This window comes from Cheilinus undulatus, linkage group 17 (assembly GCF_018320785.1).
Source record: "Cheilinus undulatus linkage group 17, ASM1832078v1, whole genome shotgun sequence".
In the NCBI taxonomy this organism is placed as follows: Eukaryota; Metazoa; Chordata; class Actinopteri; order Labriformes; family Labridae; genus Cheilinus; species Cheilinus undulatus.
In genome coordinates, this window is record NC_054881.1 from 27,267,680 (window position 1) to 27,293,894 (window position 26,215).

Consider the following 26,215-nt stretch of genomic DNA (forward strand, 5'->3'; position numbering starts at 1 on the left):
ACAGCTGCAAAAAAAAAAAAAAAAAGTCTAACTATGACATGGTTTAGACTACTAATGGGCAGAGGTGAGTATACGACATATCAATAGGGTGAGTATGCACCATATCAAGTAGAAATGCCGAAAAAGTATACCCTTATTTTGAAAAATCTCTGCCTGAATTCATTTTTTTTATTTACTACAAATGATTACAGAAATGTAATTAAGTAGATTTACTGGAATAATATTGATTAACACAAATTTGATGCTAAATACTTCATGAAAAGCTCCTCTGCTTTAATGACCATTTGATGGTTTTTTTTTTATATTTCTACTCCCATACATCTCATAAGTCAGTACTGAACTGTTCAGCAATCATACCAGCCTTTTTTCTAAACTCAAGAACAAAATATAAGTAATCAGCTAAATAGGCAAATATGCTAATAGGCTAATTGAGTAATTTCATGTTGAGAGGGTTTTGCCATTCTTCAGATCACAGGAGAGCCATTAATCTCAAACTGTTTAAGTTTTCTATATAAAGTGGAATCACATTCTAATGATGTTTATTAGCCCATATTTTGATACTTCACAGAGTTCACTCACCCACTGCTTCGTGCTCCTCATGCTCATGATATACCTATCACACACCTGCCTCTCCTCCTCCACGTGTAGCTGCAGCAACATCAGACTTTCTATTGCAAGGACTGCAGAGTCTTCACAAGTTTTGCGCATCTCAACAGTTTTTTGTTCTAATTTGATGATTATTTCCATATCCAATTGTAATCCAACTGTTTTTGCGATTAGTTTTGTTTCCTCCAGACACTTTAGTTTCACTTTCTAAGCTGGAGCAGAGTGGGGAGGGCGTTAAATGGACCTTTAGGACAGGTGATTGGGTCAATAAACTGTCATTATAAAGTAAACAGCCAATGGGCCACTGCCCCTGCTCTATGGGCCGATGTTTAGCAAAAAATGAAAGAAATAGATCATACCGGCCCCACAGTACATCAGCCCACTGGGCATTTGCCCGGTATGCCATATGGCCAGTTCAGCCCTGCTAGATGCAGTATAGTTTCATGCCCAACACTCTCTGTATGAAAAGCAAATGCTCCTTTTGTTAGTGACCATGGGCATTGTGGTATTAAAAGTGGTATGCTTGGCTTGCACATTGAGAAAACCCTTGGACCACGTTTTTCGGATAAAAATCTATTTATATGTAAAATAAGTATTACTGTTGATCAGTTAGGACCCAAATCTTGACCTTCAAGCACAAAGTATTTAAATCCAATTCAGTGTTTAAAATATGGAAACTGCCCTCTACAGGTCAAAAGCATCAGTGATTTTATCCTTTTTATTTCTTCTGGCTGATTTGGTGCCCTGTGACATATGGGTGCCCTTTGTTGTTGCCACAGAGCTAAACAGTAATGCCCACTATTTCCCCAACTGTTAACATCGTAGCAGCCCACAGCTAAAACTCGCAGCTTCACCAACCAGAGACTTTGCTTTGACACTCCAGGATTGTGGGTAATGTAGTGCTGTTACTGTAGATTACAAAAACCAATTAGAACTGAACAGAATGTAGTAGGTGTCATGTAAAGGTGGGATAAGCCAATCAAAGACATCGCTGTGACACTGATTGTCTCTGAGAGCATGTGAGGGTGTGCTCCTGCATTAATTGTTTTAAGCCATATTTGCACAGGAAAAGTACTACCAAGGGACCTCTTGAAATTTGTAATAATCATGCAGGAAGTCTGTCCCATGCAAATCAACCATGTCTGTGATTTGCAGAGTCAAAATTCTGGAGCAAAATATCAACTACATTCCAGCTCACACAGAGGTCCACATGTAATCCTAACCCTGTGCAAATCGGCATCTATGTATATATATATATACGTGTGTGTAGGTGTGTGGGTGTGTGTGTGTGTGTGTGTGTGTGTGTGTGTGTGGGGGGGGGGGGGGGGGTTGGGTGTGTGTGCTTTTATATAAATTCAAGGTATATTGTCATGTAAGCAACATAGACATAAGTACCCCTTTTGTAACCAGTCCAACGCTGACAATGCTGTCCAGTTTGCTCTTACTTGGGAAAGACAATATTCTGCCTTGACATTTAATGCAACAGAGCAGGTACACTCTGAGGAGTGTTTTAAATAAAGCATCAAAGTTTGTTTGATCACAGACTGTCACACAAGAACTTGACTTCCCCTATATTTGGAGCTGCAGAACCTTCCACACTTTCTTTAAAAGCTATTGTGTAACTTTTATTCAATGATACATGATTCATTTGTTCCCCAAGAAATAGAAAACTAATAACATCTGAAGCAGTGAAGAGCTGATGGAATTCTAAGCTGAACAATGACATCTGAGAGAAGCACATCTATACTGCAGAATTTCATCTCAAGGTCAGGTACCTCTTGTGTTTTTTCCTCATAAATGTGTCAGATAAGGTAGTGTATAATAACAATGTTGTGTTTTTCAGACATTGGCCTTGTAGTCAGTTAAAGTTAAAGTGATGAGGGAACCTGAGCAGAGTGCATTGAACATTAAACACTGAGCACTTGACCTGAGTGACTTGCATTTTCAAACACTGTATGTCTTTAAAAAATCAACATAACATAAACATTAAAACATTTATTTTATGTAGCATTTTCTTAGCACTTAGTACAGAATCAAGTTAATTCTGTTTCTTTTTGAAGGCCAACTGAAACCATTTTGAGGGAAAGTCTTTCAATAACATCGGTTCAGGGAATATGATCCTCAAGGGGACTCTAAAGCATTTTATATCTTTATTGCTCAGCTGGCTGGCACATCAGGGTATTATTCTTGTCTTTGGTGGGCATGCATCACTATGAAATGATTCTTATCCAAAAGGGCTATCTCTGGCTGGGAGAAAAAACAGATATGATAGACTGCTGAAATTTTTCCGTGTGTATCTTATCTGTAAATACAGAACTGGTGCCTCCAGTAGTTTATCTGAAACTGCATCTCCAGTTTTTTCTTTTTTTTTTACAGTATTTACTTGAGAATGTCTCTCTGTATTTATTTTTGTCTCTCACTGCTTTGTTATCACTGCTTAAGCCCCATACTCGGTACTCTCTTCTCTCAGCTTTACATTCTTGAGGGTAAATTATATCCATGCTTCTTGAGGGGCTTTGAGAGGAACACTTTAAAAGTGACTAACTAACCCTCTACAATAATTTATCTAAAAATGAAAGGGATGTTGCCATTCAGTACACAAGATAATTTGTCTACAACTTCTACCCCAGCATGCATGCTTTGTAACTGTCAAGTTGTTTTCAAGTTAACACTGGTGCATTGGTCTTATTTTTTTAATGATTTAAAAGAAAATCTCATTTGTTTAGTGCAATCTATCAATAGTTAAGTATTCCATGACTTGGTAATTAAATATTGTGACACTTAATGAAGTTTTTTTGTTTGTTTGCTCCTTTTCACAGATTAAGTTCCCTAATTTGCTTACTAATGGAGAGGTCTTTTGCCCACTTAGAGACAGGGAGAGATATCTGAGATGTGTCAGCTTCTGAGGAATATGTAAATACTTGATAGGACCTGAAATATTTAACATTTTTTGCTATTGGGGTTGAGTAAGCTAGACTGCTAAGGGTTTTATTTAGTATTGATAATGCACTAGAATGTGACAGCATGTACTCAAGGAAATGGTTGTTCCCAAGGCGACTGGAGGAAAAACATTATTAAAGACAATAATTTGGAGGTGTGTTATCCTAACAAGCCATACAGCAAAGTATTATTAGGTTGGTTTTTTTTGATAAACAAAGTCTGGGTTGTTTGTTGTCCAGTGGCCTGTCAGAGTAAAAGCTGCTGTTATGTCTTGGGGTCAGATATGTTGCATAATTCTTGAACTATTTAAATGGGAGGTCTGATGTATACATGTAGTGCAATAACTGTTCAATTCAACCTGGCAAATTCCAGAGAGGTTGAGCATTTTTAAAGTATTTCAGTTCAAAGAATTCAGTGTTAGCAGCCCTTAACCGCCCTTAAATTTTAGGCAGCAGAAGAGCTGAGAGTTTCTGGTAAAAAATTTGGTATTGCGCTGTCAAGATTGTTTCAGGAGAAAAATGGGATCAAGGTGGCAGTATGCTCACTCAAAAGTTGAGTTTTCTAATGTAAATCAATTTTGTTTCTTGCAATCAACACATTTCCAGTTGCATTACATAACTTGAGTTAAACTTTTCTGATTTCCATTTAAATTTAAATAGAAAATCTTGGAAAGGATTAACAAGCACAGAGGAACGCTGGTGGACTTAGAAGAGGAAGCGTGCCCTAATGTTCAAGAAAGTGCAATGAAAGTGCCTTTCTGGATCCTCCTTATTAGAGATCTCCTGATATTGTTTTTTCAGGTTTGATTCCAATTGGTAGTAGTGAGACCAGCAACAAAAAATTTGGAATTGATTGATGTTTATTATGATGTACAAAACGTAAAAAATGTGGCAAAAGGAAAATTGCATGGTCAAAAATACACAATTTAGCCCTGACTCTATCGACATGAAAAATGGCACAGAGCAACACAGTAGCAGCAGGAAAACAGAAAATGATGCCATACAGTCACTGTGTCAGTGGCACCGAGGCCTAAGTGTTGGTTTACTGGTATTCATGTGACATCTAGCCAATCAGATCATGTTGTCTGCAGGACAATGAGAGTGAAAATAGAGACTTGGAGTAGAGCAAAAGTAGTATACTTTTGGGTATTATAAAATACCTACACCTATAATTGGCCAAATATCAGCATAATAATCAGAACCAGATTAATTAAATTAGGAAAAACACAAATGTGTCTGAGAGAGCTCTCAAAGCTTGCTACATAGTGGCTCAACCTGCAACTCATTGTGAACAAGATGCTTGGCTCTGCTAAAAAAATAAAATCGCCAAACTAACTAACTTCCCAATGAATTGCTGACATTTCTGGCATTGAAAGTCTTGTTCTGCAAAAGATTTGCATCAGGGGGAAATACACATTGCAAGCTTCTAAGTGGACATACAGCAAGGGGACATGCCCAACTCTTGGCCAATGCACACTTAATGGATAGAGATGTAATCAGATGAAACTCTTTTTTGCAAAGCACTGCAAGAAAACAACAGGAAAGGAAATTTTTCAGGTCACAACTGAATATCTTGAACAAGGAAGACTCAAATAGGAGAGCTGCGTGAGTGTCTGCACTGATGGAGCAGCAGCCATGGTTCAGTGCACCAAAGGCTTTGTTAACAGAACACAAGAGAAGCACCCAGATGTGATTTTAACGCACTGTGTTTTGCACTGCAAGACACTCATTGTGAAGACTTTATCAGCGGACATAGCTTGCGTGTCAGATGATGTTGTGAGCATGGTAAACTTTGAGAAGACAAGCCCTCTGAAAAGTTGCTTATTTGCATCTTTATATGAGGGCAAGGCCTTATTGCTTCATACAGAGGTGCAATGGTTGTAGCGCTGTGGAAATCTGACCCGAGTGCTTGAGCTACAGGATGAGCTGAAAACCTTTTTCAACTGATGAGAGGTGTGATGGTGCTAAGCTGCATGCAAGTGGTTCACAAGGCTTACATACATGGCTGATATATTTCAGCAACTGAATGACCTGAACACATGAATGCAAGGCCAAAAGGAGAATCTGCTAACAAACACAGACAAAATCACCGTATTCTGTTCAAAGATACACCTCTGGAAACAACATCTGGAAAGGCCCAACCTCGACATGTTCCCCCTTACCCAAAAATGGCAAGGAGGTGTCAACACTGCAGCACAGTGTGAAATAATCTGAAAACATGTAAAGACTCTCAAGGAGAAGTGATCCTTCTATTCCCTTTAACCTCCACTGAATTCTTTGATTTTGTTAGGGACGCATATAGCTCAGTAGCAGTTTTTGGAAAGGACACGACTTTGCAGGAGTAAGAGCAACTTACTGAACTGAGACAAGACGGTGGTTTGGAGCTAAGCTTTGCTGATCTAACTTTTGACAGTTTTTGGTTGACTGCTTTCAAGGAGTTCTCCATCATGACAAACAGGGCTATTTCAACATGGCTCCCATTTTCCACAACATATCAGTGCAAACTTAGCTTTTCCAGCCTGTCTGCAATATGGACTAAAAAGTCAGAGAGAAACTGATAGCAGAGGAGGAAGAGCTATGTGTGCCTTTCAATGAGTCCTGCCAGTTTATCAGCCTTGTGTTCAGCTCAAAAGGTACACGTTTATAAGTGAATGAGTATAAACAAATAATAGACCAATTTGTTATGTGTGCTATGATACCTTTCGTCATATTACACCATTTTTGGGAGGTGTGCCCTGCAAATGCATCCCCTTGCATGTTTTACCCTCTAACTGATTTTATAAATCAATCATGGTCAATATAATTTGGCTTTTTTTGACTAAATTCGAAGTAAAAACAGATTTAATGTCAGATTGAAAACAGATGTCTATTAAATTAAAAATGACATGCAAAATAAGTGATTGCATAAATATTTACTCCCCTCAAGTCAGTATTTAGTAGAGTATAGCTGCAATCATAGCACTGAGTCCGTGTGGATAGGTGTCAGTCAGTCTTGCACATCTACACACAGCAATTTTACTCCTTTCTTTTTTGCCAAACTGCTCAAGCTCTGACAGATTGCACAAGGACCAAGTGTGAACAGCTCTTTAAAAGTCCAGAACATTTATCTCATTGTCTTTAAACCATTTCTGTGTAGCTTTCCCTGTATGTGGCAGGTCTATGTCTATCTGGAAAATAAATGTTCTTCAAAGCCGTAATTCTCTTTCAGACTGAATAAGATTGTCCTTCAGGATTTTTCTATACTTTGAAACATTCATTTCTCCCTCTACCTTTACAAGTCTTTGTAAGGGCCAGCTGCTGAGAAGCCTCCCTACAGCCTAATGCTGCCCCCACGGTGCTTCACAGTGAGGATGGTGTGGTCATGACAATGTGCAGCGTTAAATGTAAGCCAAACACAGTGTCTCGTCTGATGACCAAATGCACTATTTTTGTCTAATCAGACTTCCTCATGGATTTGCCCACATGCCTTTTGGTGAACTATTGTTAAGATCTGATATGAGTTTTCTTCAAAGGTGGCATTCTCTGCCAAAAAATCAAAAAAGCCAAATTATATTGACCATGACTGATAACTACACTAAACTAAACTAAACTAAACTAAACTAAAATAAAATAAAATAAAATAAAACAAAATAAAATAAAAAGGTAAACCATCCAAGAGTGTGAATACTTTTTGTAGGCACAGCCCTTCTGGTAGACAAAAGATGGTAAAGGGTCCTTGGTATAAAGTTATTTTCACTGACATCGTCACTTGTGTACTGTTGTTCAATAAATGGCTAAATATCTCATCATTTCTCATCTGTTTTAATACAGAAATTTACAAAAACATTGTAAAAAAAAAACAAAACAATCCAGGTATCTGACAATTTCACTTTCAGTATCATATTAATGTAAAAGTAGCAGGCACTAGTTTGATGAGCATTTCAAGACTACTGTGAGGGGGATTTTATTCATGCCTTTGGACAGATTACAACGTAAAAAAAAAAAAAAAATGGTGTCAGAGTTATCTCTTAGTACACATAGACTGCCCATCAAGATATCAACCTCCGGTCCTAAAACATGAAGCCAATGCGGAAGTGCAAAAAATTGCTATACCGCGAGTGCCCACTTGAGGCTGGCTGCAGGAACACCAGAAGTCCCATCTGGACACAGCCGGTTTTGACACACTAAATAAACTGGTTCAAAACACCAAACATGTCTCATTAGCTAGTGTCTTATTGTGCTCCCACTGTACGGGGGGTGAATTTTTTTGTACCATATCGTTTGGATTATATTTAGGATGAAAGCTGATTGGCGTGTCTCATTTGATTGACAGATAGCTCATCAGGCAGAGGCTCCATTTCTGTCAACCAGAATGCTAGCTAGCAGGCTGACAGGAAGTCATGCTTAGTGAGCGGGCTGTTAGGTTGATCCAAAGTTCGGTTGAGGCCGCGATTTCAATATGGAAGCCTCCAAGGATTGGCTTCAAGAGCCGTTTGAGTCCGCCCATTGTAAGCAGACAACTGACGTCACATGGGGTTTGTCCAATTCTTTCTACAGTCTATGGAGACAACATACGTTTTCTGGCTCAAATCTCTGTTATAATGCTTTAAGCTGATAGATTTGGCAAATTTACCTCACAATTTGTAGCGTTAGGGACTACAGTACCCACAATGCCTGTATGACACACTTCCAGGTTGTTCAGTAAAGCTATGTTGTCTACACACACCATGACGTCCCGTTTCATTCATTAGACATGGTGTCAGAGAGTGAAAAAGGACTCAGAATCTTCATTCTCCAACAGTGTTCAAGCTATGGATATTTTCTCAGTGAGAAGACACGTCTGTCACGACATAGCACCGGAATATAACTGCCGAAAAATCAGCGATGAACACGGCTTGCAGCACAGAGCCAACGAGTCTGTGAGTTGCTAGGATACGGAGTACCCAGGCGGGGGAGAGACACACAAGAGCGGGAGAAGAGGAGACATGGACCATGTAAAAGTTTTCCTGTGCATAAAACAACAAGATAATTGGAAGAATGGCAGTGGTAGCTATACAGATAGTGCAGCCAGAGCTGTTTGACTTCTCAAACCCGTCAGAATGGCAAAGGTGGATCAGACGGTTTGAAAGATTCCATGTTGCATCTGGATTAAAAGACAAGCCAGAAGAGTACCAGGTAAACTCACTCCTGTACTCTATGGGTGATGCAGCAGATGATACTTTAGGGGTTTTGCCACTGTCTGATGAAAATAAAAAAAGAAATATAATGAAGTTAAAGCTGCATTCAAGCAACACTGCGCGGGAAAACACAATATAATCTTTGAAACAGCACAGTTTAACATGAGATGTCAGGAAGAGGGCGAGACTGCTGAGGCATTCATTACAGCAGTACACAAGCTAACAGAAAGCTGTAGCTTTGGAACGGTCAAACAGGAACTAATAAGAGACCGAATTCAGGGTTGCCAACTCTCACGCTTCTGGCGTGTGACTCACGCTTTCTCCTCCTGTCTCACGCTCACACGCCACTCAAACTATTCTCACGCTAGAATCAAATGCTTTGGCGCTCTCAGATTACTCTCTGATTGGTGGGCAATGTTTATCCCGGTGTTGACTGGACGGCTACTCAAGCTAACGACCCTAGGCTTGTGAATAACTAGCCAATCACAGCACAGTGGGGCGGGAGTTGACGTCCAGCCACTTCAGAACAGGGGCAGATCGTAGCAGCAATTATACCAAGGTAAACAATTAGTCTGCGTCTTATGTCATGGTTTAATTATACAGCGGAACCCAGGGCTTAACAAACTATATAATAATTGTTTTGAATAAATCAGTGATACTCAACCCGCGGCTCTCGAGCCGCATGTGGCTCTTTAGTGACCAGTTGCAGCTCTTTTAAGGCTTCCTTTAAGAAAATCCTCCTAAAATCCTCTATAAATATGAAAACTGTCAGCGGTAAAGACTCATTGCAATAAGTCATATCAATAAATCTAAGTCCACATACAGAAGACAGACTTTAACTTACAAATTCAAATCAAAACTTGTGTTTTATGTCGGGTGCGCCCAAGACGGAGGACCGTGCGTAAAAGAGCGCAGAGGAAGTCCGCTGGTGGCGTGTCTCTTCCGTCGGTTAGTAGAGGTGTCCTGTCCTGTCTCGTGTTCAAGGTGAAGCTTCTAATGCCTCGTTTTAACACATTTCTTCAGTCACTTCCTGCCGATGCTCTCCCATGCTCATATTTGATGATGACTTTTGTGATGCGCATCATCACCAACGAGCCAAACACATACGGATCACATCTTAAAACAATGTAAAACTGAGTAAAACTTTTCCAAACGTGGATGGTTTATTTGAGCTTAAACGTACTAATGATAAATACTGTCAAAAGGGCAGAAACAGAAAAATGAAAGCAACAAACTGACAGAAGGATCTGTGAGGGGGGCTGCAGGTGTGAGGCAGGGTCGGTTTTAGCCATTCGGAGGCCCAGGGCAAAGACCACTATGGGGACCCTCCCCCTTTAGCTAAAAACGATAATAATGAGAGGAAAAATAGAAAGCATAACTTTAAGTTAACAGAGTCACAGAACTACAGTAAATGTCAAAATATGGAAATAAATACCCAAACAGACTCCCATGATTCATCAGCTCTTTGAAAAGCTCCTTATAGCTCTGAGTCAGCACATTCTGATATTTTAAAGACTTCAGTCCAGGTGGAGCTTATATAAATAAAAACATATGCTTATTATCAGTGAAATATCTTTTCTTCTGTACAGACATTTTTCTGTATTTCATCACATTGAACACAATAATCCACCAGTTCACTGTTTTATTTCAGCTATGGATAGCTTGATCATCAAATGCCTGGTTTTGGATTGTGGCTCCTGCAATAGTATTTTTAAGACAATGTGGCTCCTGGGCAGATGAAGGTTGAGTACTGCTGGAATAAATGCTCTGTAAGGTACAAAGGATAATAGCTGAATGGGCTAACAGTTAGCATTAGCTAGCTTACGTTAATGTGACCAAACATCCTCTTTTGCTCGGGTAGTAGGAAGTTTTTCTGTGCAATTGATAAAGTAGCCACAATGCATGTTTTGAAGAAAGACTTACCAACTGTGTTACTGCAGATGAGCATACTGAAATACTTTAAGAAGGGGAGAGAGAGGGAAAGAGACGAGGGACTGGCGCTAGCAGACAGAGGCAGCAGGAATGGGACATCGTCAGAAGAGAGGGAGAATAAAGATGATGAGACTCAGGTACAGTCTTCAGAAATGAGACCATCGCAGGTGAACTAAGCTCACAATACCATCTAAGATTTCAGAAGTGTCCGACCTAACAAGTTTTTATCCCCAATTAAATTTATGGCATTCTGAGCATGGCCTCAGCCGTCCATATCTACTTTTATTCAAGGTTTGCTAGCAAATAACGAAGCACAGTAAATTGTTATTTATCACACTCATATACTTCAATAGTTGTTGCTATTATGTGTGTGTGTGTGTGTGTGTGCGGGTGGGTGGGGGTGTGTGTGTGTGTGTTAGGGCCTGTGTAAGACACATACTTTTTAAACCCTAATGGTGAAATGAGTCCGAATACGTCGCCATCATTGAGTGCGCGCATGTATAATGAACAAAATCTCACTCCAGCTGGCAAGCCAAAGTTGGCAACCCTGCCGAATTATAGTTGGAATAAAAGACAGGAGGCTGTCAGAACAGCTACAAATGGACTCAGACCAAAATGACAGTAAAAGGGTGGTCTACAAGTCATTTAGTGTATGTTGTATCAGGACTTATGCAGCCACTGTTAGGTCTACCTGCAATAGAGGCTATGGGACTAGTACAAAGAGTTGACGAGGTGGCAGTAGCTAAGACTGAAGCTGACTTCAAAGCAGCATATCCAGCTGTGTTCCAGGGGCTAGACAAGCTAAAAGAGCCATACCACATTGAGTTGGAACCAGGAGCCACACCCTACGCCCTCTCAACACCAAGATGTGCCTCAACCCATGAGAGACAAAGTTCGCGAGGAACTTGACAGAATGGAAAACATGGGAGTCATATCAAAAGTGACTGAACCAACACCATGGTGTTCAAGAATGGTTGTTGTTCCAAAACCAGTAAAAGACAAACTCAGTATTTGTGTGGATCTCACACCACTGAACGCAGCAGTGAAGGGAGAACGCCACATTCTACCAGCAGACTGAACACGTCAGAGGCAAAAGTGTTTACCAAACTAGATGCCAGATCGGGATTCTGGAATATTCCATTGACACCTGAGTCACGCCCTCTCCCAACCTTTATTACCCTCTTTGGGAGATATCTCTTCAACTGCCTTCCCTTTGGCATTGCATCCGCTCTGGAGCACTTTCAGAGGAGAATGTCACAGGTGTTCGAAAGTTTTGAGGGCGTGATATGTCATGTAGATGATGTGTTGGTGTATGGAAGAAACAGACAGGAGCATGACTGCAGGCTGCAATGCGTGCCACAGAAAATGCAGGATGGAGGACTAACTCTGAATGAGAAATGTGAATTTGCCAAAGACAGTATAATTTTTGTTGGTCACAAAGTTTCTGCAAAAGGTATCAAACCAGACCCCAACAAAGTTAAAGCTATCCAACACATGCCAGGGTTGACGTGTGTGGAGGATGTAAGGCGCCTAATGGGCATGGCGAACTATCTGAGTAAGTTTGTCCCACAGCTAGCTACTATCACCAAGCCACTGAAGGACCTGCTGAGAGAAGACAACGAGTGGGTCTGGGGAGAACCTCAACAGTCAGCTTTTCAGCAACTGAAAGATGGACTAAGCTCACCCAAGGCACTAGCTCAGTATTCTCCCACAGCTGAAACAAAAGTAGCAGCAGATGCACCTGCATACTGAATAGGTGCAGTTCTCACACAGAAACAGACAGATGACTCATGGAAAGCGTTGACATACATCTCAAGAGGTCTCACAGAAACAGAGAAGCGCTATGCTCAAATAGAGAAAGAGGCATTAGCAGTGACATGGGCATGTGAAAGACTAACCTCTTATCTGCTGGGTCTGCACTTTACACTGCTGACGGACCATAAGCCACTGGTCCCACTGTTGAGTGCCAGAGGTTTGGATGATCTACCACCCAGAGTCTTGAGATTTTGTCTAAGGCTGCTGAGGTACAGCTATGACATTGAACATGTCCCAGGGAAGAATCTCATTACAGCAGACACCCTGTCAAGAGCTCCACTGACTAAACCCTGTCCCCTGATGACCTTCAGCTGGAAAAAGATGTCCAGGTGTTCGTGGATGCTGTAGTGTCTTCACTTCCCATTACAGAAAAGCAGTTAGATGACATCAAAAATGCTCAACAGATGACACGTGCAAGGCAGTGGCACACTACTGTTTAGCTGCATGGCCAGAGAACACCAACTGAGACCTGATGTTGCACCATACTGGCAGGCCAGGGCAGATCTGTACCTTGTGGGAGACCTTCTCATGAAAGGGGAAAGGATTGTTATACCTCAAGCACTCAGAGAGGACATTATGAATAAACTCAATGAAGGTCATCAAGGGATCAACAAGTGCCGTGCCAGAGCACACGAATCAGTATGGTGGCTAGGAATTTCAGCCTGCATCAAAGAGTCAATTGATAAATGTGAAGTATGCCAGAAACACAGAATGCAGTACAGAGAGCCCTGGGCCATAAAGTTTACCCCCGCAGCCCCCGTGGGGCGGGGGGGCCCCCGCAGTCCAAAGGGCCCTGCCCTTGCCTGACAATTTTTAGGATAACAGATATATGCACCGGTTGAATGCCTGGATTTTTCCCACTGCAGCGCAGTGGTATGGGCATCTGGAATTATACAGAGCAACCAAGTACAGCTCTCCCCGCTTGGTACAGTCTGCCCCCTGTAAGTACTAAGTAGCGGACGGACATGTCAATCAATCTGCACCTACAGCCTCATCCAACTCCCGCCTCCCACCTCAACTCACATGAGCCAATCACAGCCCGGTTTGCTGACACACACTTACTGGTAGTTTTTTCAAAGAAGTTAGCTAATACAGCAGGATGTCCAAATGACTGAAATTATCTGGAAGCTAGCATTAAAAGAACAGCTGCAAAGGAGGAAGGACTTCTGAAGCAAAGAGAGAAGTTTTGAGGTTTATTTTTAGTGAATGTTGGTGGAAATCCTGATGGCTCAAACCCTGGGGGTCCAGACGGCAGCAAGTTTAGCTAACCTCCAGGCAGGTGCCGCTGTCAAACACATGTCATGATCTCAGACTCATAGAACATCACTTGCCACTCAAACTCAGCCAGAAGCAACATCACCAGATCAGGAGCTAAACTCTCTTCAAAACCACCATTAAGTCCAGGAAAGTCTTGAGCTTGTAGAATGAAACTCTGCATGAAAACCTGATAATCGACCCCTAAACGGCTGCAGCAGCAAGACCATACTCGTTTCTAAAGAGCGCAGTTTTTTCATCTTTCAGACTGGTTCAGAAATCACCATGTCAGCAGTTTAATGGAAATTAAGAGACTAACGGACTTTCTACAAACTGTACAGAGGACTAACTAGCTCAGAAAGCTAATGCAACTAAAACAATGCTCCATGAAGGTGTGTAAGCTGGCTGAGTAAACATCTAAAGGTAGGCTTCATTTCCCTGTTTAAGTTTAAGTGAGGTTATTAGAGTTATTGTGCATAGCTGTTGTTTTCCTGTGCATTATTGTTACATGCAGTAACAGGCCTGCATATTAACTCATACAGACTATAATATTGTTGAGAATTCCAGAACCTTTGTGATGCAAAAGCCTGTTTGCATTTTGCTTTTGACGGGCTGTTGTAATTTCTTGTGCAGCTTTATTGCTTCGTGCTTAGTGGACATTGGTGCTTCTCATTATTGTTGGCAGGAATAAAGAAATACATATTTTTATTTTTGTTAAAAGCTTTGCTATAAATAAGAGTTCGGCCGATTGGACCTGACTTTTAATAGGCCTAGATTGAGAGAGAGAGAGAGGGACAGAAAGAGAGAGAGCATACATTATATGCATTTAACAGGAGGACAAATAGGAGATAAAACCATTATTTGAAACGCACGAGTCATCTTGTTTTTAACAGTGTGTGCCAGATAATCTTTGGTAAACCTGTTGTGCGCAATGTGCATAAGTCCTGTGTCTGAGGTGAAAATTCCAGTCGATGAAATGTTAATAATTTATTATTCATTTAAATGTTGAGTAACATGGATTCTAAATAGCTTATATGCAACAACAACTTTTTCACAACGAAGGTTCCAACAGACGTGGCTCTGATAAATTTAGAGTTCATAATAAAGACAGCAGTGATGATCCACGTAGACCAGTGGATCCTTGTGCGGCTAACGCATGTTAGAGTGCTTTTATAAGACAGTGCTGGTCTGTTAAAACACTGAATTCTTCTGTGCTGCACTATTCACTGGTAAAATTAGAAATACTGTCAGACTAGATGATCAGCCAATTCTTTTTTATCCCCTCTCAGTCATTTTCTGTGAGCAGTGCTGTTGCTCTCTCCCTTGCGCCAGGTTGGCCAGGGAGGAGGAGCTGACTTATTCATACCGTTGAATATTAAAAAAAAATACAAGGGCCCACCTAAGGTGAGCTGCGGGGGGACCCCGTGGATTTGCGTTATGGGTCTGAGAGAGCCACTGATCCAGACCACAGTTCCAGACCGACCGTGGCAAAAGATGGGGATGGACTTATTGGAGTGGTCCAAGAAGACATACTTTCTTATTGTGGACTATTTTTCTAGATACATTGAGGTAGCAGAGCTCAAAGTCACTTCAGCTGAGACAACTGTACAGGCTGCAAAGAAAGCTTTTGCTCGCCACGGTTATCTAGAGACTGTAGTATCCGACAATGGTCCACAGTTTTCTTCCAAGACTTTTGTGTCATTTGCTCAGGAGAGCTGCTTTACATACATTACAAGCAGTCCTCGTTTCCCACAAGCAAACGGAGAAGCATAACGTGCTGTACAAACTGTTAAAAGTCTGTGGAAAAAGGTCAACGATCAACTCAGAGCACTGCAGGCACACCGAGCCACACCTCTAAAGCATGGGTTCTCACCAGTGCAGCTTCTGATGGGGAGGAACCTGCACACATCAGTACCCCAGCCTTCAAATAAGTTGGATCCTAAGAGGCCAGACTTGCAGGCTTTTCGCAGGATGGATAAAGAAGGAAGACGTAAGCAGGCGGCACAGTACAACCTATGCCACCTCTGCAGAACACTTCCAGACCTCACATCAGGACAAAAAGTGTGGATCACCACAGAGGAAGCTCCAGGAACTGTCTTAAGATCTGCCAACATACCAAGGTCATACTTAGTTGAGACTGGTAGAGGTAATCTTAGGAGAAACAGACTGCGCATGAGAGCCACAGGAAATCCTCCTGAGCAACTTGCTGTCACTCGATCAGGCAGAGTTTCAAGAGCTCCCAAGAGACTTGACTTATAAGTTACTGTGAGAGTTCAGTTATATGTTAAGCATGAGAGAAAAAGGAGCCAGTTCAGAGTTAGAATATGAAAATGGATTTTTGTTAAAAAGTTGTATGCTAAGCTAATGGGAGGAGGTGTAGCATTAGGGACTACAGAACCCACAATGCCTGTATTACACTTGTTCACTAAAGCTTTGTTGTCTACACACACCATGGGGTCCCGTCTCATTCATTAGACACAATTAACAAAAAAATGAGCATTTAATTGACTGTTAACTTTCAAAAGAGGCAGTGACATCAGCTAACAACAGACTGTACTGAGATGAACTGCTCTGTGATTTTATACTGGAGTTAGGGGGACGGGGTCATTCCCTACTGTGGGCTCATGACATCACAGGCCCACATATGTGCCCCGCCCAAATTAAACCAAGCTAGGAAAGAGGTGAAAAACTTTCTAACGGTCTAAATCCAAAATTCAGTCATGTAGATCTCAGTGTTTTCACATGTTCTGTTTCACATGCAACCATATTCCAACACATCTACTGTGTAAAGACAAAAACTTTGGATTTCACTTTACAGGGTCTTTAAGTGTTAGGGTTGTGCAGAGAGCATTAACTCTTAACACACTGCAGAATGTACTATTTTCTGACATACTTGTTTAATTCTGATACATGCAGGCCTCAAATAATGTTGTATGTCTATTTAAGTGATGAGGGTAACCCATTACAAAGTAATCTGTAATGTACTCAGATTACTTTTTTGTTGTAACAAGGAATGTAACACATTCGTTTGCAATCCATATAACCCTTTGTTACTTTTTTTCACTGATTTAATCTGTAAGTCTTAGGAAAAACATTATGGTATTTGACTAGGCAACTGTGCACCTCAGCAGTGAAGCTCTCTGGCTAAGGGCCATGTGGTATGCCTTGTGAAATTCCTCAGGGAATACAGTCCATCTGTTGAGTAAGATGTAGGGACATTGTAGTATTTGTACTTGTGCGGATAGTAAAATATTTTGTCAGAGCTCTTAAATATATCATTTGATTCTGCAGAGGCTAAATTGTTGCTTTCTTATCATTATGTTCGACTAACTATGCCAAATTTATAATATATTTTGTACTAAATGTATCTTTCTTGAATCAAAGCAAGGACATGGCAAATGAAAAGAGATGGAAATGAAGGAAATTAGATATTAAGTAATCTGCCATGCAGAATAGCCAGCGGTAACTGATTAACCTCATTTGTAATAAATTAATAAATTTATCATCCAATTTACCAAAATCAAATGCAAATCTTTCTACATTATTATGGATTCTTTCTTTTTAACCATGTTTCAAGTATCATTTTTTATTCATGTTAGTATAGTTAGTCTGTAAATACTCTGAAAATGCAGAAAGAAATTGACCTGGGGACATTTTAATTTTTCATCAATGGTAAAACTATCTTCATGAGGGGAAAGGAAAAATCCAGTTCCACACACCCAGGCCATTTTTGCACCTTGCAATACATTGCAGTACTGGCTTATCACCTCTGTCTTCATTTACACTATAGTTGTGACTACCTGAATGAGGAATGTCATGGATATGTGATTAAATTTTCATTAGGAAGAAGTTATATCATATAAAGGTGTCCGCAGGGTCACCTGAAGAAGAAATACCCTCATAATCTGACATATTTGAAGTTCTTGTGATTAATTCAAATTAGTAAATCACAGAAAGATGTAATGGATTAAACAATAGAGATGTGAATCTTTAAGAATCTCACAATTCGATACTGGTTCTCAGGGTCAGAATTTGTTTCATTTCTTATCATAACTCATTTATTTTTCCTTTCAGATTGTTCTTTTTACAGATTATTTTTTGGTTTTTCCATTCCATCTCCATTAAAGTCTTTATCCCATTGTTGAATATCTGACAGTCAAAAATAGGAAAGTAAATCCTCCAATTGTCTGTATTTTCCACCACATGGTTCCTTACTTTCTTATCTACACTCAGACTGGTTCAGCATTCAGCAGTCCCTCAACTGCAATGATCCCTCAACATTCCACCTGTCTAATGATAAATACCTCTGATGTCGTCACTTATGTCAAGTTTTGAGTGACTGATTGCTTGGCCAGTGTGCCTGGTTTAACCATAAATTCATGATAATCACAACATGAATTTCCCTAAGGGTCTCCAGTGTCAAGCCTGAGAGCAGTCCCAGCCTATCTGTTTCTAATCTGACTAATATTTTCTGGCCTCATGCAGTGTAGTTTATCCTCTTAACATTTAGTTTGACAGCTTTTCCTCCCAACCAAAGGCAATTCCCTCACTCAGGCACAGAGAAAAAGACAATCTTTGAAACCATGATAGATAGATTTGAAAGGCTTTAATCAATAATTCTCAACTGGGAGGACTGGGATTCCCTAAAGGGTTTACAGGCAGTCTTAGGGTTAAGATTATGATAAATCAGGTAAGAGAAAGAGTCTGCTGAATGTCAGCTGTTTACAATCAAATAATTTTGACAACTGCCTTTTCAGAAGCAAATTGTGAAAAGAGGCCTTGAGAACAAGAAAAATGGTAGATTATCGTTTTTCTATTATGTAATATCAGTAGTTTTACAGAAATCAGGCAGATCAATCAGCTTTTATATCTTAGCTGTGTTATTGCTTCTTGTAAGTTTTGTGCCGTTTCATTTCCATAAGTCTTAAGCAACAAGACTGCTTTTATTATTCTCTCCTACAGCAGGTCTTAAAAGTGTTTTCATGGTTGATTTCTACTTAAGGGACACCTTACTGGATAACCTAAAGCAAACAGTTGTGTTTTAGAAACACAGATGATGCCATACTTTCATTTTTTTTCCAAAAGCAATGAACATTCAAGATGTCACTGCTTGACTGTATTTTCTGTCTCTTTTCTCTTTTGTCAAATTATTTCTGACTCTCTGTGTTGCAGCATTGCCTACTGTTACAGATTGCTTGTATCAAATAAAGGGTTCTATCCAATGTGCCATACTGTTACTCACTCAAGTTGTGCACGCTGTTTACTGCAGACCTTCACCTGAGCACTTATAAAGTGCCAGAGTGGCAGAAGAAGACTCTGGGGCAGGACATAAACTGTGCTGAACAGCTGTAACATTACTGCCTCCTTTGTTAGCTGCTGTTTTAGAGGCAGACACCTTTCATATAAAAGCTTCCTTCTCAACAAAACCTGTCTCTCTTTTCACAGACCCAAGGGCAAACAAACATTTAACAGACAAGATGATGTAATGCAAAATCTTCTTGAAGGTGCTTTTAATTTTCTGCCTAAAACCCTCAGCAGTGAAGAATAATTCTATCAGTGTAGTTTCTTTTCAGTATTGCAGGATAACAGACGTCATTCCAAATTAAAAACTGTTTAACATGAACCTGCAGGTGGTCATAACCTGCTTTTAAATTTCACTGTATGCATTTTTTTCTGTCATTTTCTACACTTCCATCCATCTTACTGGCATCCCTAGATCCCCAGTTGAACTCAGACTCAATAAAAATAGCATTATTAAAGAATAATATCAAACTTTAATGTATCTAAGCACTTCTCCTGGGTCTAAATGTCCAAGTGGCCTGAAGCAAAATCATACAAAATTGCCTCCAATATATATATATTCTGACTTTCAGCAACTTTCATGTGCAAATATTGCCTTCTTCCTCTGCAGAACTTGTGGAAGGTCAACTTCAGCCTTTCGCTACACCTTCATCTCTTTGATATTTCTCACACTCCCTCCGGCCATCCACAGCCCTTGAGCCTCAGCAAATTTGAGGAATATAGTGGCTATTGAAACATCCTGATTGTTTAGATTTCTATCTGTAATGCTTGTCTTGTGTTAAGCTTGAACAATGGAAATCTCTTGAGTAGGGCATCATCATTTTAAAAATCAACAGAAAAAGGAACCAAATTAAACTATCAAACTACACACACAACCCCTTTTCATACAATACAATAGTAAAGTAAATGGAAATAAATGGTGTTCACAGTCCAAATTCAATTTATGGCTAATCTCTGTAAGCTATAGAGACACAGGAACAGTAATTCAAAACTATTAACCCAATAGCATAAATACACTATCACAGCTTTACAAAGGCATTATTCAGTCAGACAACTCAGGTTTGTTACTGACTGAAACGTCTATAGCAGCAGCAGAAAATAGTTTGTGTTTGGCATCTAAGCTCTGACCTCATCACCCCTTGCAGATAGTATCTGAGACCCCTCATCAGGGTTGACAGGTGCAGGGGTGGTGGGATTGAAAGCAAGAGCACAGTTCTGATGCAGGCAGAGCTGGCAATGGCAGAGAGTAAAGCCTGGTATACACCGTGCCATTTTGGGCTGTCCCAGACAACAGATGACCAATCGTGGTAATATCTTTGGTCGTGGCTCTAAAACAGAGGTCTTACATTGCACTGTGAGACAGGTTGACAGAAGGCAGTTGTCATGCTCTTGTGACCAAAGAAAGCCTGGGATAAAATGTGCCTGCTGCTACGACCTACATTGACAAACCACTCCACAGGAATGCAGCAAGCAATGACATAACGATAAATGTGACACTGGCACTAACAAACAGGTTAGCATAAGAATGGAGACGATGCTAAAATGCAGAAGTTTATGGGATTCCAACAAGAAGGAAAATCTTGATCACAGATGTTTTTATAAGCATATGAAGGCTACAATTACAACAGCTTTGTTTATGCCTTACTTCATTATTTACCACAGCTCTGGCAGCGTAGAAGGATGATGCACACCGAGGACGCTTATTACTATATGGGTGTACGTCATTGCCTGAGATTCAGCCTTGTTTAGTGAGAGTTGTCATTGTACACACATCAACCCTGATGTCATATAAGATCCATGTCGCACATGGATCGCATGTGTAGCATGCCAGAAACCTGTAAGACTGTGAAAAACACAAAGTCTGTAGTAGCCTTAGACTGGAAATCTTGCATTTCAACCCTTAAAGCCCTCAGATATTTTAAACCATTTTGTGTTGCCTGGACTTATTGTCTTAAAAAGCTTGTTAAACATCAACCCTGTGGTGCACAGTCAAGCACAGTCCTTGTGCTTCCTTATTTTAGCTTTGAGTTATTTTCAAACCAGTTCCCATCTGCAGTGACACAGAGGGCCACATCACAGGCTCTCTGTCTCTCTTTCTATCTTTTATGAGCAAATCAGGCTTTCTCCATCATGATCTGCTGAGTCAGACATGCAGTTTAACACAGAATGATGCAACGATAGAACTGCCTGCCATTTGTTGATAACCTGTCACAAGCATTCTGGGAACCCAATTTGCATTTAGCATTTAGCCTTGGCAGCTAAGGAATGCATGAATAAGAAAAAAATGATTAAAAAAATCAATAAAAAGAAGTTCAATGTTGGATTTACTGGCATGGATTAAATCTTTAAAGACAATGAAATGTTACCCATACTAAAGGATTGCTAGGAGCTTCCATAAGAGATTTGAATAGTGTCATTGAAATAGCACAACAGCAAGAGGATACTATTTATGTTTTAAAAGTTATTCAAGGTTTTATAAACATCAAGATACAACACCTTTTATTAACATTTGCAGGATACATGCAAACATCCTTTGCTTTTTCTTAGCATCCATAGCTTACAATAGTAAATCACTTGCTATCATATACCTGTCAATCCCTGGACCAGGTGTGCTTTTTAGAATCCCAGGAATGTAACAGTCTAAATTAAACCAGTATCCAACATAGAACACCAACCCTCCCTAGATAAAGCCCCCTGTCTTCACAGTTTAAACAGCAGAGCTCTTAAAAATCTGGCAGAGTTCCTATGACACCTGCTTCTTGTTCTGTTGGACAGAAGGAAAACATGGACTGACTAATAGTACTCTGCTTATAGCACTCTATAAGCAGCTTAAACTGAACCAAAAAATTGTAAACACAATCAGCACATAATCTCCTTTAGCCCTTCCAAGCTCAACATAATCAAATAATTGTCTTTCTTGGGCAATCATTCTGCTGACTCGGGTATTTAAAGAGAATCTCAGTGGAAAGGTCAAACTCATATTGTAATGCAGCAGTGTGTGATTACACACTCTTCATTACTCATATCTCAGCAAAATGGAGTGGCTCAACTGTAGAATATGCTGCTACTAAATGCTATTCATCACGCTATCAATTTCCACATACTGCAGTGTTGAGTGTATGTTTTCGAATATGCTGAGTGCTGATGCAAGCATGTGTGTGTTTTTCTGCAAAATACAGAGTGACTAGAGGGGTGGAATCTGAACATCTGTATTAAGTTAGAGTAGTCATTTCTCCCAGTGGAAAATAATTGAGCAGATGAGGTACAAACAGAAAGCAGAGTGACATATGTAAACAGCACAGAAAAGGCACAAGGTGTGAGGAGGGGGGTGTACCGTGAGGTCTGTTGGCTGGAGATGAAACAAAGTCAATTCCCAACTACAGTGAAGTCTTAGGCTTAAAAGGACTTCACTGGTGTGTAAGTTGATGGCTCACCGTTTTCCTGCAAGAAACTTTCTGTTTTAGTTCATTCTTACCACACAACCCATCCAGCCTTAATCAATATCACTTTTCCATGCAGAGACATGGAGAGCTGGAGCCAACCCCAGCTGCTATTGGACAAAGGGTAGGGCACACCCTGGACAATCACAGGGTGGAGATACAGAGACAAACAGACATCACATTCACAATTAGAGACATCAACCTAACATGTATGTCTTAGGACAGTGAGAGGAAGCTATAGGTAGTGTAGAAAACCAGAGCATGCACAGAAAAGCCCTGTCCAACAAGGATTTGAACTATGAGTCGTCTTGCTGTTAGCCATTAGTGCTAACTGCTGCACCACCAAGCAGCCCCATTTTTTTTTAGCAGTTTTAAAATGAAAATGAAAAAACAAGAGCTTTTCACAAATAGCTGTAAAAACCCAGCCAACAGACATCGGATTACATTATGCATATAGCCACAAAACAGAGTGCTTATTGGATTTACAATGGCTTGGCAATCAGAAGCATTGTCCTGGATGAATACTAATGCTTACCCATCTGGGCTAATAGACAACTGTTTACTAACAAATCTAAAACACCAGCCTTTTGTCCATGCTGTGTTTACAACCTTTTACCCCAAAGTGGCCAAAAACATGACTTCTTGCACATTTTAATTCTGGATAGAAACTAGGGATGACCCCATCAAGTTTTTGTTTCCAATCAAAGTCGTTTATGTTTTTAACATTCAATGATAGAAATGGCACAACCAGGTGCAACTATGTACAATAGAGACAAAATCAACTACATATAAAAGATATTTAACACTACCTAAAACACATGGAAATCAATAAAACAATATATTTTGAAAAATTTGAGCCTGTGATGAAATGTACTGAAATTTGTCAGACTGAAAATATGTGAACTCATTAAAGCTATAGCCAGTACTTTAAAGTTTTGGAACTGTGTCTGGTTTCCTAATTTTAAAAGAATAGTTGATATGCCATTGTACCAGTATAATAATGTCAAAACATTATCTTTATCATCATCATCATCAACAACAACATCCTCATTATCATCAATCACTCTCCTTAAGAGAAATGATCTCTTCAGTACTGAAATGATTGCCTACCGTGCCAAGTATTCCCCCGAGCTTCCATTGCTCTGTTGTACATCCATACAGTTTGTTGTTCCAGGTATGAGTGCCAGGGCAGGATTTTCCTGGGCTGCAGTGCCCACTGCCCTTGCAACCAGCTCTATTGAGTCATAAACGTAGTGATCCAAAGAAGGGGACCCCATAACCCCATGTGCCAGTAGCCCCAGTGGTAACCCCTCTGTTCTCAGTTCGGCCACATTCTGGCTGTCCCCCAAAACCCAGTGAAACTCTGGGAGCATCATCCGACTCGCTAGTGTCCACAGGCGGCGCACTTCTCGGATCTCACACCCAAATGTTACCACTCCTGTTGTTGATGAGGCCTCTCTTAATGCCTCCAGCTGTCGCATGAGAGCTTGCTGATGGTCTATTTTAGAGGAGGAAAGGGCTGAAGAAGCAGATGACCAGGCAGCAGGGGAGAAATAAGGTAAAGAAGACACAGATGATGATGCCTCCATTCCTAATGTAACACCTGAAGCCACTCCTGAGGGAGATAATGAAGATGAAGAAGAAGTCGAGGTGGAAGTGGTGGTTGTCAGATTGACAAGATTGCCTAAGTGGAAGCGGGTGTTGTTCTTAATGAGTAGGAGAAAGTCACTTATGTCCCATTCCTGGCAGAGAAGAACACTGATGTCCCACCAGCCATTCATCATCAGCAAGGAATAGAGGAGACGAGAAGGTGGAGCCTCTACGGTCCTCATCGCCATTTGGAAATGGAGTGGATTCTGTTAGAAGATTATCAACAGGAGACAGGTGTGATGTGAGATAAATTGACAAGCAGATGTTACAGTTTACATAAAGAAAGATAAATGCGTTGTAAGCATGAAAGAGGAAGAAGACACAAAGTAGGGTGATTTGGAAACGGGATATTAAAGGAGAAAATCAGATTTGATAGATGGTGAAACAATGTGGATAAAAGGGTAAAAGGAGGAGTATAGGAAATGGGAGTGGGAGTGGGAAACAGATGAGGGACGGTTAAGCAAACAAGCAGGACATACAGGGAATGAAAATGTGAAAATAACAAGAGTGACAAACAAGTGGCAATGGGGAAAGGGAGGGTTGGTGAGGGTCAGTTGCATTTTACAAAGGGCAGAAGAGGATAAAAACATCAGAGGGTGGTTTTGGATGAAGGGTAGGTTGCAACCAAGTGGAAAGGGAGAAATTAAATGGATAAAGGTTAGAAAGAGAAGAGGGAATAACGACAGTTGAAAGATATTTGAGATGGAGGTGTGGGGCAACATTAAGGAAAAATGGGAGTGGATCAAATTGGGATGGAAAAGGAAAATGGGGCAACAGGAAGAAGAAAAGATGTAGTAGAGCAGAGAGAACACAACGACAGAAAGGTTATAAATCCAGCAGTTTCACTTTCGATCTTAGAATTCAATTTGTTCCTGAAGAACAAACACACTCTGCTAGATATAATGGGTTTTAGCCTCCACTTACTTGCACCTATGAATATCATTATTCACACCAAAAGAGAAACTACTTATATTTTTATTTGTACTTTGTATATTTAAGGAAAACTGAAGACCTTGAGAGACATAACTCTGCTCAATTATAAAGGAAACTTCAGTTATGTCAAAACCAGCAATTTAATAGGCTAGATCACTGAGTAGGGCTTTGTAATGGAATGTGATTTCAACTTTGACCACCTGGACTGATACAAGAGTGTAGTCTTGCAGTGATCTGGTGCTTACATGAAAAACCAGCCACTGGAGAAAGATCCAAGAATGAAATGCTTGGTTTTGCTCTAAAATGAAATTTTAAAATGCATCTTTGTTGTACCTTAGGATGTTAAACAAGTGTAAATATATATTTATTGTACCTTTCAACAGTATATTAAGTTACTGTAAAGTCTCTGAAGCTAGAGTGATGTCAAACATTTACCATTTTACTGTTCCTTTACATCCTTTTCAATCAAACTCTTCTCTGATACACATCTTCAGTAGTTACACAACCAATGAAGGAAATAATAAGCACTAGCCAATTAGAGCCAGAGTGAAGAAGGTCATGGCTTTGTCATGCAGCATACTCATCATTCAGTAGCATGCCACATTTGATTCCTGTGATGACAAAGGCATGGTTGGCCATCTCTGCATCTAATTGTCTACTACTTGTGATTACCTTCATTGTTTGTTTGGTTACGTCAATTTGGTTAAGCCATAAGAGGCAGAGTAGAACATGTCATACTTTGTGGTTCTCTGGGATATCTGGTGATGTGAAAGGAGCTGACAACGCTGCTGTCTTTCAGCTCATCATAATTTCCTACTCATCCCTACAACCTAAAGTCAAGCAGCAGAAGCTGAGTGCACAATGCAATGCAATGCACAACTACAAAAGGCCTATTTTTAGGGTTAATAAATATGCAAGAGCAGTCTATAAAACAGGTCATTAGTCTTTTCTGTATGGGTCGCTAAAACCTGGTATAAATTGAGAGAATATATATTGTGCAGGCACCACAACACCACTATCTATATACAGCATTTGTAATATTTTTACATGGGGATGGTCCCTTTGAGGCACTTCAGTTCAACACCTGTAGTTAGTACAGATTTCCTACAATATCTGTCCTCACTTGCTCTGTTAATAAGACGTTCTAAGTCTATCCACAATGCTATGGAATAGACACTCACTAGGAAAA

General features: G+C 40.3%; 1 protein-coding gene across 1 annotated transcript in view; it reads right to left on the reverse strand.

Annotated features, from left to right (window-relative positions):
* The window catches only part of grin3a (glutamate receptor, ionotropic, N-methyl-D-aspartate 3A), a 77,041-nt gene that overhangs the window by 39,048 nt on the left and 11,778 nt on the right, over positions 1 to 26,215 (reverse strand). The window contains exon 3 of the mRNA XM_041811182.1: positions 23,554 to 24,299. Within this exon, the coding sequence (XP_041667116.1) occupies positions 23,554 to 24,299 (746 nt within the window). The remainder of the gene's footprint in view (positions 1 to 23,553; positions 24,300 to 26,215) is intronic.